Source organism: Mandrillus leucophaeus, unplaced genomic scaffold, assembly GCF_000951045.1.
Source record: "Mandrillus leucophaeus isolate KB7577 unplaced genomic scaffold, Mleu.le_1.0 Scaffold116, whole genome shotgun sequence".
NCBI lineage: Eukaryota > Metazoa > Chordata > Mammalia > Primates > Cercopithecidae > Mandrillus > Mandrillus leucophaeus.
In genome coordinates, this window is record NW_012099876.1 from 3496755 (window position 1) to 3510868 (window position 14114).

General features: G+C 41.2%; 1 protein-coding gene across 3 annotated transcripts in view; it reads right to left on the reverse strand.

Moving 5' to 3' along the window:
* PAK7 (p21 protein (Cdc42/Rac)-activated kinase 7) overlaps positions 1 to 14114 on the reverse strand; it is a 327817-nt gene that overhangs the window by 34994 nt on the left and 278709 nt on the right. For all 3 annotated transcript variants that reach the window (XM_011998623.1, XM_011998635.1, XM_011998628.1), the window contains one exon: positions 9151 to 9936. In XM_011998623.1, coding sequence (XP_011854013.1) covers positions 9151 to 9936 — 786 coding nt within the window. The remainder of the gene's footprint in view (positions 1 to 9150; positions 9937 to 14114) is intronic.

The following is a 14114-nucleotide window of genomic DNA, read 5'->3' on the forward strand; positions in this document are numbered from 1 at the left end:
AGCAACTGCTCTGTTAGAAGTATATCCTTGCAGTAGTAACAAATATTTATAAGAATAATGATGCTTGATATTTGTCGAGTGCTTTCTACATGCCAGGGACTGTTCTAAGCACACTATGTACATTCTTGCATGTAAACCTCAAGTTGGACAATTAAATAAGCTCTGCAATTCCTCCATTTTACAGATAAGAAGACTGAGGCACAGTGGGTTTAAGTAGGTCATGCAAAAGTCCCAAAGCTACAAAGAAGGGAGAACTGGGGTTCAAATCCAGACAGAATTGCTTCAGTACTTGGGTCCTTGACAAATTCACAGAGACAGGCGTCAATGATGGGGGTGGGAGGATGTGGTCTTAACAGAGGCAGGCAGAGCGGGGGATAACGACAACCACAGAGATAAAGCCTGGTCAGGGTGTTTCACTAGGGGCCCAGATGTCTGGGCAGCCTGGGGCAAAATGCAAAAATTGGACCAGAGCATGATGGATGATAATGTCTAGGAGAGGGGATGAAAGACAAATTAAGGGTTTTGTTTTGTTCTTATTGTTTTTGGCTTGTTTGTTTTGAACAGTTTTGGCTTAGAGAAATGAGCTCAAAAAAAAAAAAAAAAGAGTAGTCATCACAGCAAAACGAGTTGATTATCTATGTACATCATTCATCATTTTCCTTTTTGTTTTGGTCAAAGCGGAAATCTGCATTGTTCCAAAACCACTCAGGCTTACTTTTAAGTTCTTTCAAGGAAGAAAGTGCAAACTTTCTTCTGTGATGAGACCTCCTTGCCCTCTCACATCGCTCTTGGACTTTCATAATCATGTAAGTGTCCTGTTCTAAGTTGTCTTTCCCGTGATAGCCTATATTTGGAAGGCGGAAAACATAAATGATGAATTTGTTATTCCCACTGTTTTACACACACATGTTCATATACATGAGAAAGATGTGCAAAGCAGTCCAGCTTAAACTGTGCAATCTTTTCTACGGCCTGATTTACAAACACATTCTAGAAAAAAAAAAATGAAGCAGACCTATCTTTGGTATTGTGAAAAGAATTTGAGATCTGATTATTTAGTGAAACCACAACGCAGTGGAATTGGACCAGTGAAAGGAACGACATTTAATAAGTAAATCCAATGTATCTCTCATCACCCATGATCCAAACCATTTCCAAAAGATTTATGTACATAGTTTACCCTTGCAGACCTTACAGCAAGGGCACGGGGTGCAGAGCAAGGGTGGGAAACTGCAATGTAAGAGAAAAACAACAAAGGCATTCTTCCCATCCCTCCAAAGAGAACAGTGCTGTGATTTTGTGAACGAGTAACTCCTTACAAAGGAGACCATGGTCTGCAAAGTTTTCAGGGGGATTTCCATATGGCATGATGTAATGAGAGAAGGCCAGATCAATCGTCTTGCAAATTATCACCCAGGCTGCTAAACTGCTTAGCTGCAGGGTTACCAGGTCATTAATTGTCATTGAAAATTGGATACATTTTAACAAGGAATTCTCTCTACAGGAATCTTTAGAAATACTGACAAAATGAACAAGGAGTCGTGATTGTGATTTCCTCTTTTTTTTTTTTTTTTGAAATGGCTAATAACATACACTTGTTTTTTAGCTTCCGGACACTCTTTTGTATACCATATAAATTAATTTTTTAAAAACTGTGCTTTGTCATGTCTCTATACAAACATGATCAAAAAAGAAAAAGAGCAAAAAAGAGAGGTTGTATTATATAAGGGAATAAATAATCCCCGTTAACAACTCAGTCAGACTACCTTTCTACAATGAGCTCAACATCTCTAAAGATAGGGTCAGACACAGGCTTGTGATGTATCAAAATGATAAATAATTATAGCAATGAATTCGTTTAATCAATCAATTTCACCAGAGGTACGCTGGGGTGGACGGGGCATAAAACTCCACACAGCTATCAATTGCTCCGATTACAGCTGGCTGTCAGCCAGAATTCCCCTGATCCATGTTAGTTAAATGCACATTAATCTGAATTTGGCAGTGTAATCAAGGACCTAACTGAACTGTGAAATTGAATTCTGCAGTAGAACATAATTTGACCATTTTATGCCAAGGCTGGGGGGAGAAAAAACCTTGGTGAGGGAAGGGTGGGAGAAAGAAGAGAAGGAAAAAAAAAAAATCCTGCAGCAGCATCTATTTGTCACTGTGGCCTTCTGTTGTGAGGGCAGGGGGGCCATGGCTGGAGCGTGCTCAACTGGGGTGTGTGGGCACGGCCACGGTGTGGGTCTGCGCCCACAGAATGAGGACCTCGGAATGTTGCGTGAAAGATGGTGAGTTATAGGGAGTGGGAGGCAGCTGGTTCCAGAGCCTGAATGTGATGCTCCAATACACCTTTTCCGAGCACAATAAAACAAAGACTGCTCATCTCAAAAATGAAAACGCCAGGCTGGGTGCTGCTTGCTCTCCATAAATCAAATGCAAGATAAAAGTGAATCACAGTCCTCTATTATCTGAGCATGGAAAGGACATCTTAAATTGTCCTGACTTGACTCAAAAGAAAATTTAACAGGACCAGGCTTGGCTTTGGGAAGGGAAAACGACTGCTTGTAAGAGGTCTGGAGAGAATCATTAACTCACATTCTCTGTAGGGACACGACAGAGACTGGCAATTAGGGGAATGGGATTCATTAAACCCTGTGACTCATCTGTCTCTCTGGTTGTGCCCTGCAAATGCACACTGAGAGCTGGACAAGTCATGACCCTACAAACAAGCAAAGCCTAGCTATGTGAAGCATTGAATAAATCTGAGATGTGCAGGCTCAGGCATACGGGTATTCCAGGCTCTTCCTCCACCTCTGAATTGGCGTATCCAATTAACCCCCCGCAGTTGCTGCTTCAAACTCAAAGAATGCATCTTCTATTCAAGAGCAGTGAGACAGAGCAGATTGCTCTGGCCTGCGATCCGTCATCGCCTGCAGTGATGTGGAGGGACTTTTCGTCTTTGGGGATTGGTTTGCGGCCTCAGAATATTGTTCAAATATGTCAGGGCCTCCGAGAGAGGTAGGGACGGACAATGCTAGGTTAAATTCATTTTGTTTTTAATTTGGTAATGGGAAAACCCATTCATAATGACCGAAATACAATTTACTTTGAGTCACAAGAGCATTCATGGGAAGAAGTGTCCATTCATATGCAAAGGACACCTAAAGTCTCCATCAGAAGGGACAGATGTTAGAGATAGTGCACTCAGTCAGTCCTTGGATGTTTTATGAGCCTTAATGAACACCCTATAGGTAAAGAAAACAAATCTAAATATATCCACTGTTATATTAAGGGATCAAGTTCTTCTCTCTTTCCCCGTCAGATTTTTGGTGCAGCCCATCAGTTTTCACTAGGCACTGTCATTCCATAACCCATCAAGCCCCGAATGGATCTCTGAACGGAGTTCTGCAGGGATCCTCAGTAGAAAAGAAGTTGCTGTTTTGCTGTTGGAGCCGTGGTTGAATCTGGACATAGCAAGTACCACAAAGAACAGTGAATCATTAAATTATTGATGCGGGAAGACTGGGCCCACTGGTTCAAGTGCTTTTTCCTTCCAGGGAAAGCAAAGTGATAGCTAAGCACTGAAAATACATTGTATTGTTGACCTCAGAAGGAAGTGCTGGGAAATCACACCATCCTTTTCTTTCCACCCTTTTTTATTGTTGTTTTGTTTTGTTTTTTTTTAGACAGGGTCTCACTCTGTTGCCTAGGCTGGAGTGTACTAGTGTAATGATAACTCACTGCAACCTTGAACTCCTGGGCTCAAAGGATTGCCTTGGCCTCCCCAGTAGCTAGGGCTACAGATGTGTGCCACCATGCCCAGCTAATTTTTAAATTTTATTTGTAGAGACCAGATCTCACTATGTTGCCTAGGCTGGTCTTGAACTCCTGGCCTCAAGTGATCCTCCCATGTTGGCCTTCCAAAGTAATGGGATTACAGGTGTAAGCCACTGCACTTAGCACATCCCTCATTCTTCACTCAGAACTTCTTACTATGCCATCTGTTTGGGATATCCTAGGCTGCAGCTGTGGTCACTTTTCCTGCCTTATAGAGATGGCAGGGGTGAAGTGGAGGGGTTGGTTGGAGATGTATAGCTATGTCAGTTCTTGCTTGTTTAGCATCTGGCTTCCATGCAAGCCTGAGAATTTTATTTCCATTCTAGAGAGCAGAGTAATCACTGGGGTGGCACTGGGGTCCTCAGGCCAGCTCAGTCGCTGAAGCTTCACATGGCGGTGAGCAAGTCACACAGTGACTCTGTGACTCTGGCCTTCTGAGACTCACATTTCTAAAGTGAGAACAGTTGTACTTATAGGCTGCACAGAGTGACAGAATTTGTTCCCATATTTTGAAAATATGTAAAAGATGGCACAGAGAGAACGTTCCTATGGCTGGTGTTAGCTGATAGGGTGATGTGTCTTCTAACCAGAATATTCCTGAGAATAATGGCTAACACTGAGTGCTTGCCATGTGCTAACTCCTTTAGGCTTATTAATCTTAATCCTCAGGACAACTTCAAAGTAGGTACTGAAACACTTTACAGATGATGGAACTGATGCACGGAGAAGATCATACAGCTAGTAAGGGCTTGAATCCAGGGAATCTGATTATAGAACTTGCATTTTTCTGTAATGGGTGAGAAAATCTGGATTATCTTTTAAAAAATCAAACAAGGCTACCGCTTAAGGTTGAATAAAGGCATGTGAGTCCCTTAGGGATTTCTGTACCTAATGCTTCCTTTACAGCCCATAGTTCCAGCTTTTGCCCACAGTTTACACTCTGGGTGACATTAAGGAACTTCTCAAGGATTCCATCCTACCAAGAACAGGAAGAATAAATAGCACTCCATGGGCACTGCAAATCCACCTGTCAGTCACCACCCGTTCTTCACCAGCAAGGTGAGGCTGCCTCTAGGATTTGTGTCTGGGCCTGGAGACTTCATGTCCACCTTTCTGCCCCTGGATTTTCTTCTGTGGAAATGAGAATATTCTGGAACACATAGACTTTGTAGTCAGTGGGACCTCGTTTGGAGTCCTGATTCAGTTATATTCAGTTATTTGCCTTTATAAACTTGGGGAAGTCCATAAAGATTTGGAGTTTCAACTTCCTCAACTGTAGAGCAGAGGTGATTCTGAATTCTTCTGGAATTGCAAAAACTAAGTTGAGTCATGTTTGCAAAATGCTTAGCACAGTGCTTGGAACACAGTAACCCTCACATCACTGCCACCATTCATCTACATGCTCCACAGGTAGACTGATGTGTAGACTACTCATATTAGTAATTAAGATGCTGTAATTTATTAACTTACTTAACCCTCATACTATATAATGAGACATGGGCTGTCTTTATCCTTATTTTGTAGATAAAGAAATGGAGTCACAGTTAAGCAACTTGTTCACCCAGTTAGTAAGTGGCAATGTCAAGACTTAAACCCAGGCAGTTTATCTCCAAAACTCATACCCTTAACTGCCAAAACATGCTTGATAAATGATAGCTATTGAACAGTTGTCCTTAACTGGGCCAAGTTTACCGTCCTCTGCCTGTAGGACATTTGGCAGTATCTGGGTATATTTTGGTTGTTATGAGTGAGGGAGGGATGCTATGGGCATATAGTGGGGAGAGACCATAGATGTTGCTAAACATCCTATCATGCACAGGACAGCCTCCCACAGTGAAGAATTACTAGGTCCAAAATGTTCATAGTGTCAAGGTGGTGGACTGTGCCACAGAGTGAAAGGGGATGATGCAACCTAATTGTGAAATTAATTGCTAATTAACTGCTAATGCAACTTCATTGCTTCAGGTATTAAAAGGAGCTTATAATCAGGTAGGTTGCAGGCTTTGCACCCTCAGAAGCTGCCCCTGTGCTACTGGAAATGCATGCAATATCTGGTGAAAGGCTTAAGCCCAAAGAATTGAATCCCAGCTCTGCTGTGAGCACACTGAGCCTCTCAAAACCCGTTTCCTCATATGTATAAAGGGATCAAGAATTCTTGCCTTACAGATCTGTGAGGCTCAAAAAAACATGGCATGTATCTGGTACACAGCAAATGCTTAATGCACTGGTGGGATTTTTATGCTGGGGACTTCTCAGTGGCTGCCGCAAGGAACGGATGTGCTGGGCCAATACAAAGACACAAGTAGGTGGCTGCCTGGTCCCTGGAGAGCACAGGAATGAGCAAAGTCAAATACATGGTGACAATTTCTCCAGCTAGCTTCCTTCCCTGGAAGGCAGATTTGTCTGCAGGCGAGGATGGAAAGCATTCTCTCTCCACTTCTGGCAGTTTTTATTTTTATGGTGGGTATGGTGCTATATGGTTTTTGTTGGCTTTGTTTCCCACCCTCCCAACCCCAGGGTTTCATCTGCTTAGTTCCAGCAAAATACACTTAAATGTAGTGAGAGGAGGCCAACATCAACAGACTCATAACATTCTTGATTCCTGTCATGCTAGCAGGGAAATTAAGTAGGTAGATAATATTGAAGGAGTTTTTTTTTTTTTTTTTCCTGTGGGTTAACATTAATCTTTTTTTTTTTCTTCAGGACAAAATGTAAAACTGTGTGTCAAACACAGTTGTGCGTGCGTGCACCCACACACATACACACGACCCTCCTCATTTCTGCTTCATCTGGAGACTTCCACAAGTTTTGTGCTTCCTTTTATTTTTGGAGGTGAGAACATGACCCAGCCTCCTCTAGGAGTCTCTGCAATGTAAGGCCGACTCATCTGAGTCGTGACCTAGCGCTATTTCTTCCCTCAGCTGGAAATCCAAATGTGATTGGTACTTTCTAAGAGTACAGTTCTAAAGACACAGGGACCGCGGCCTTTTTAGAGAAATGTTATCTTTTTAATCAAGTAAACGTTTTAATTACTAACCTGCTTCCCACCTCTTATCCTCCCACAAAACACAAAACCTGCTCATGAATCTCTCGTGAGTTTCCTGTGAAACATGGAGCAGCAGTTTGCTTCTTTGTATTTCTGATTATAAGGGCTGAACACCCTTGGTAGAAGTTCCCATGAGTGAATATGCGGTTTTTGTTGTTGTTGTTGTTGTTCTTTTTGGTGAGCCGTAATAGTTTGTGCATTGCATTGTGTCTGGGCTGGCAGAACCAGATTTCAGGGCAGGTCTGCCTTGTCTTATACTTGGAAGTCTGCAGGATAGAGGGAACCTGCAGGGAATTAAAGTGAATCACCCCTCTCACCCTCCTTCTTCTATCACTTAAAGTTCTGGTGGCCACTGGGACTTCTCACAGATTTTCTTGGCAAATGCAGTTGAATCCCCGAAATAACATATATCCAAGTAATAGGAAAATATTGAGCAAAGAGAAACACCAGACTTGAGTTATTGTCCTTGTTTTGCAAACAACTAACTGTGAAACTGTAAGTGTGTCATGTGGCTCTCTGGGCCTCAGTTTCCCTTCTAGGAAATGAGTGCACGGGGATTGCTGGCGGTGACATTAAATCTCAAAAGCCCATGCTATGTGAAAATGTGGACTCAGGGATACCAGTTCATCCTTTAAAAAAAAAATTTAAAAAGAGAGAAGACTGAAACTCCAAATTAAGAGCTCTAAAACTCTTGACCTCTAAAACTATTTGGACTATGGACAGGTGTAGCCCACCCAATATTCATTTCCAACATCCAGGAGGAGCCAAATAAGCCTCCAGGGCCAAAAAGCAGCATCATCTGGGCAATGTTTTCTCTGTGACTATGACCCCAAACAACTCCCTAACACACAAGTAAGCGAGTAAGCTTAACATGCAAGTAAGCCACACACACACAAAATCTTAGATAAAAAATAACCACCAATGTTCAAAGCCTGAGGATGTAACTCAATTCAGCTATCGAACATGTTAACTTATTTATTCCATATCACTCACAGAAATGCACAAGTGATATGCACAAGAAATGGGGAACATATCTCAGGCCTTCATTTATCAAAATTTGTTTTTAATTCTATATCTTGGGAACTAAGATGGTAGCTTTTTTGTTTCTTCTAAAGAATGGCTGAAGTAGCTCCAACAATACACTTAAATGACTTCTCCTCAACATCTCAGATGAGGTTAATGAGAAATAAGGAGCAAAGGAAAAATATCGACTATCTATAATCAATAAAGCAGGTGAATGCAGGCAGGCTTGGCTTGCAGAGTTTTCTGTGCTGCTCACCAAACTGTCGAGAGTTTGGTATAAATAAGGTACATGACTGCCCTGTGAGAAGGCACGTCCCTCTCACCTGCTTCAAGACCTCTGTGTAATCCACAATCCACACCCAATGCTCCATGTTCACTTTTGCTGGACAGGTAAGGTAGCAAAAACATTTCTAAATGACAGGGAAAAATAAATCACTTGCACATTCTCAAAGGAAGTTTCCAAGACTTTAGACCTTTGGACCCATAGACCTTTGTCTGTGATTTAGTTTCAGTAACTTCTCCGGCAGTGATTTCCAAACTTTAGGATATCATGGACCAGTCAAATTTGAAAGCACACTTGGATCTGCTAACATTTAAACAAAATTTAAAAGAGGAATTACAACAAAACAAAGTAAAAAGGAGACAAAAATGCTCCAGCGGTCCAGCAACCATCTGTCACCCCCAAATTTCTTACAAAAACCAATATTTCAAATCAAATATAGTAAAAAGTACATACTCTTAATATGAAGGACCATCCCCTGAGTTGAATAAAATTAGCTTTATTTAAAAATTACCATGTCATCCTGAGTTTCTTTCCTTTCTGGCAGGTCCATGCAAACTTTGCCAGGATATAGGAACCACTGTATGACTTGATCTAATGCTCTATGATTTTATATGACTGATCCACTCCTTAACAGGAAACTTAGTGAAATACAGTCACATCATATTTATCACTCATATATCAGAATATCTTTCAAATAAATAAGTTTATTTGCCTTTTAATGAGAAACCAGGTAGGAGGGCCCAAAAGATAGGTTTTGATTTTAATGAATATATATGCCTTATCCTAAATCTTCTGCCCTGGGGCCTCAAAAGTGGAGACAGGGTGGGTTTTGATATTAATTTTCCCTTAAAAGGCAAACAAGTACTTGGCAATCTGATCGTATAAAAAGGTCAGCCCAGCACCACCCTTGTGGAGGTTTTTGTACACTTCAGGGAAAGGAGGTAGCAAACATTACCTTTGGAATGCACATTATGGGCTCGGACAAGCGAGGGTAGGTGTAGGAGTTGTAGGAGTGTCCTTGGGGATGGGTTTTAAATGCACTTGCTCCAAATGGCATCATCGGTTCCTGGAGCCCCGAGCCTGACCTGGACCTCTGCCGCATGGCGGGCTGGGGGCTCGTCTGATTCAGGTACGAAGACTTCGGCCTCCTGTCATAGTCATCCAGGCTGGGTCCCCATTCACTTTCACTGTACGCCAAGCTCTCCTTGGAGTACCCGCTGGTCCCTGCAGTTCTAGAAGGTGTGAATTGGAATGAATAATCCAGAGGGGAGCTACTCGAGGCTCTCTGATACTCCCACTTGAGGTCACTATATTCACTTGGTTTGCTCAGTGAGTCCAAATGTGAGTGATAATCAGCAGAAAATCTGGTGAAATCGGATTTCAAAGGCTTCATCTCAGAATAGTAGGCCTCCCCGTGTTTCATTTTCATTACGTGCCCATTTTGTTTGGCTGCATGGCTGCCTCTATAATAGGGATCCAGATCGTCTCCATAGAGACTCTTCTCCCTGTACTTTTCGGTGGTGTAGTCAGCAGTAGTATCCGATTCGCTGGAATACTGGGAGAAGGTGATGAAGCCATTTTCTTCCGCGTGGCCTGGACCGTGGCTGGAGGCTCCCTGATCTGGGGTGGGTGGGCTTTCTTTCCTTAGGGAGTTGGAACGAGTCACCGAGATGTTGTCAAAATCCTCTAGCAGGCCGTTGATGGAGGTTTCCTTGCAGGGTTTGTTTCCTCTAACGATTGTCTGGGGATAATAAAAGGAATACTGTTTGAGGAAAATATTTCATGACTTTAAGTTGACGGCGGCATCCCACCCCCACTCCATCCAAATTAAACTACAGAAGGAAAAAGACCCCAGGAACACTTAATACAAAATGACAAAGAAAAAATTGTCGATTAACTGCAGTGGTGAAATAAATGAAATAGTAGACAATAATCTCAAATTGCAATTTTTTTCCTACCTATCTCAATAGAGACATCAATTAACCACCAAAAAGCCACGTACGAGACTACATAGGCTATCACTGTTTCATTTACCAGTTTACAGGCAAATCCCTTCCCCCTGCTTCTTCTACCTAAATAATAAGCCCCAACCATCTATCGATGAGCTGATAATTACAATTTAACACTCTATAACTGTTTGGTAATAAAGAATAATATTTATTACTGTTTTACATTCATTATTCAGATGATTTTCAAAACCAGAAGGCATTGTCGCCCAAGTATTAACATAACTAGAAATGGGTGTACATTTTTTTACCCTTATATGGAAGACACATAATAACTGAGGTTATGAAATTTTATAGATGAGGAAGGCACTTCCTGAAACTGTAATTAGGAAACAGCCTGAAGATTATTTGTGTGATTTATGATGAAATGTGATATTCTTATTAAGTATATATACTTATACTATACAGCTTGTTTGCTATGGCCACACTTCTGCGTAACATCATCGCTGAATTTTGGGTGGCTTAGTAACGATGGTTGCACCTGGATCTTAGTGACAAATTGTTCCCTTTAATGAACCTAAATAACACAAGAATACCTGGAACCGAAAGACGTCGCAAACCACTTACAAAACCGTCAGCTGTTCCTTGACAATGACAGGATTCGCAGGAAAATATGATGGGGGTGGATAAAAGAACAAAGAACAAAGTGTTGTGACTTCAAACTTCCAGGATTTTAGGAGAAAAATGCCTTTGAGCAACTAGCAAGGAGTTCAAAACCATCTTGGATGGTACAATAGAAGACTTCAAACCGGAGGAGAAAGTCAAAGTTTTCCTGGAGCTGATGTTTTATAAATCTATCCATGGTGAAACAGAGGCTTTATTTTTTTTCTCTCAAAGAGTCCTGGACTAATGCTTTTGTTCTATACCCTTTTCTTTCAAATACATTTTTTTGTTCTAGAATAGTTTTAGATTAACAGAGAAGTTGCAAAGAGAATACAGAGTTCTCATAGACTTCTCATCCAGTTTCCCCTTCTGTTAATATCTTGCATTGCTATTAAGGAAACTCCATGTTCCTATAGATTTCATTAATTTTCCCCTAGCATTCCAGAGTTCCATCCAGGATAGCTCGTTACATTTATTTGTTATGTCTTCCGAGTTTCCTCTGATCTCTGACAGTGTCTCAGATTTTCCTTATTTTTTGATGACCTTGACAGTTTTGAGGAGTACTGGTCAGGTATTTTGCAGAATGTTCCTCAGTTGGGGTTTTCTTGTGTTTTTCCCATGTTTAAACAGAGGTTATTTGGTTTGAAGAGGAAGACCAGAGAGTAAAGTCACATTTCATCACATGATGTTCAGGGTACATATCATCGACATGACTTGGTAATGATGATATTAGCCCTGACTACCTGGGTGAGGTCGTATTTGCCAGGTTTCTTATACACACGGTCACACTCCCCTCCCCTAGCTTTCCATATATTGTATTATTTGGGAACAAGTCAATAAGTGTAGCCTCTACTCAAAGGGCAGGGATTTAAGCTCTGTCTTCTGGGGTGTGTGTGTGTATGTTGCGGGGTATCTATATAAAGTAGTTGGAATTATTCTGCACAGACTTGCTTATTTGCTCCCATTTACCTACTTATTCAATTATCTATTTATCTATAAGGATGGATGGACTCATGGTTATTTATTTTATACTTTGGGTTATAAGCCAAAACTATGTTATTTGCCTTGCTGCTCAAGTGGTTCCAGTTTCTGTCACTGAGAGTTCTCTCAGGCTGCCTGCTGTGTCCCTTTCACAATCCCTCTTCCTTTTATTTTTCGAGCACTTCCTGACTTTCTGTCATTACAAGAAGCTCCAGGTTTATCTTTTATTTTCCCTGCCCTTCCCCCCAAATCAGGCATTTCTCCAAGGAACCCCAACAGTATTAGAAATTAAGATTTGGTTCCGGGAATACTCATTGCTACTGGGTATCACTGCCAGGCCTCAGCAAACAGAGCTCCAAAATAATATGTTTGTAGACTAACTCATGAATACACTCACACACCTATAATTATATCTGTCCATCTGCATCTATATTAACCTAAGCATAAATCCATATTAATGTCTCTGAATCTGATCAAGTACCACATAGTTCATTCTAGCCATTTTGTTACTTACCTGTAACTTCACTCTGTAACAGTAAAAAACATGTACCCAACCATCTGCCATTCATTTGCTTATTCAGTGCTAACTGTTCAGCAGTTTCAGATTAACCCACTCTACCATGAGAAACAACTTTGTCAGCTCCAGTACAGTGTTTACGTCTAGTTCTTTAAAATTACTTTACACTTAGAGTTTCCATTCAAAGCACTGTTTCCAAAGTTCCTTAAGTTAGTGTCTTCTTTCCTGCACCCCCTTCAATGAGGTTATGTCATATATGTGTAGCTGTTGGATTCTTTGGTCACACTCTGCATTCTATCCCAGGATCCTCTGATATTCTGGTTTATTTTTTGTTGTTGTTTTTTGAAACTGCATACATTAGTTAACTCTCTGTGCTGCAAAGCTCTATGGGTATAGACAAGTGCAAAGCATCGTGCATTCAGTGTTAGAATGCCATACAAATTAGTGCCACCAGCTGCAAAAATATCTCCTGAGTTTCCTCTGTCAAACATTACCCTCTCCCCAAACCCTTGATATCACTGATCTGTTCTCTGTCCTTATTGTTTTGTCTATTCCAGAATATCATATGGATGGAATCATACAGTCTGGAGCCTTTCAGTTTGACTTCTTTCACTGAGCATAATACAGTCAATGTTCACAAACTAGTAGCCTAGTTTCTTTCTTTTTTTTGCCTATTCCTTTTTTATTCCATAGTGTGGAATTCATTATATGGAATGTAGTCATTGTTGAGGGTGGTGCATAAACTGATGGATTGATTGCCAAAGTAGGGGATGCTCTGTTGGAGCCTCCCTTAGAGAAAGAAAGAATCATGTATATAACCTGGGACCTTTCCTCAGAGGAACAACCTCCATGCTCACCCCACAGATTAACTTGGGAGAAACAATAACTGTGAAGAGGAAAAGATGAGCAGTCTTGGCACAGGAAAGGATGAAACGGCTACAACTCAGCCTTAAAAATATGAAGTCTACTTCAACAGCTTCCTATTTCATTTCAGTTGTATCTTCCTTGTTTACCACTTTTTTTTTTTTTTTTTTTTGAGAAAGTCTCTTGCTCTGTCACCCAAGCTGGAGTGCAGTGGTATGATCTTGGCTCACTACAACCTCCACCTCCCGGGTTCAAGCAATTCTCCTGCCTCAGCCTCCCCAATAGCTGGGATTATAGGTGCCCACCACCACGCCTGGCTAATTTTTGTGTTTTTAGTAGACAGGGTTTCACCGTGTTGGTCAGACTGGTCTCAAACTCCTCACCTCATGATCCACCCACCTTGGCCTCCCAAAGTGCTGGGATTACAGGCATGAGCCGCCGCGCTTGGCCTTGTTTACCACTTCTCTATTTTCTCAGGGTGGCTTTCAAGCCCTCTTAGACATCTGCTCTGCTACCTTCTATGGATTTAAACTCTGACCTCCTTTCCTATTCAATAACGTCTTGCACTGTTTTTAAAGAAAACAGAAACAGGTTGTTTATATCACAGTGTATCAACTAAAAGTATTTCCTTTTGGACAGAAATTACACTCTTGCACATTTTCTACTCTCTCTCTTTATGAACAAAAGGCAGGTTACTCAAACAAAATGTTATCAGGAATTCATGGTTCCTCCAAAAGTAGCTTCCTGGTATATTTAATCCCAGGCATTTGTGTTGACAGAAGTGCCACATGGGTAATGAGTGTGAGGGACACCAAGGTTTTAAAGGGACTTCTGAATCACTGGACCTACTCAGGTAGTCCTTTAGCAAAAATCTTATCTTATCTAGACTTTCTCTGAACTCAATAAACAATACTTAACTATATTAGATTTTTCCGTATTCAATGTTAC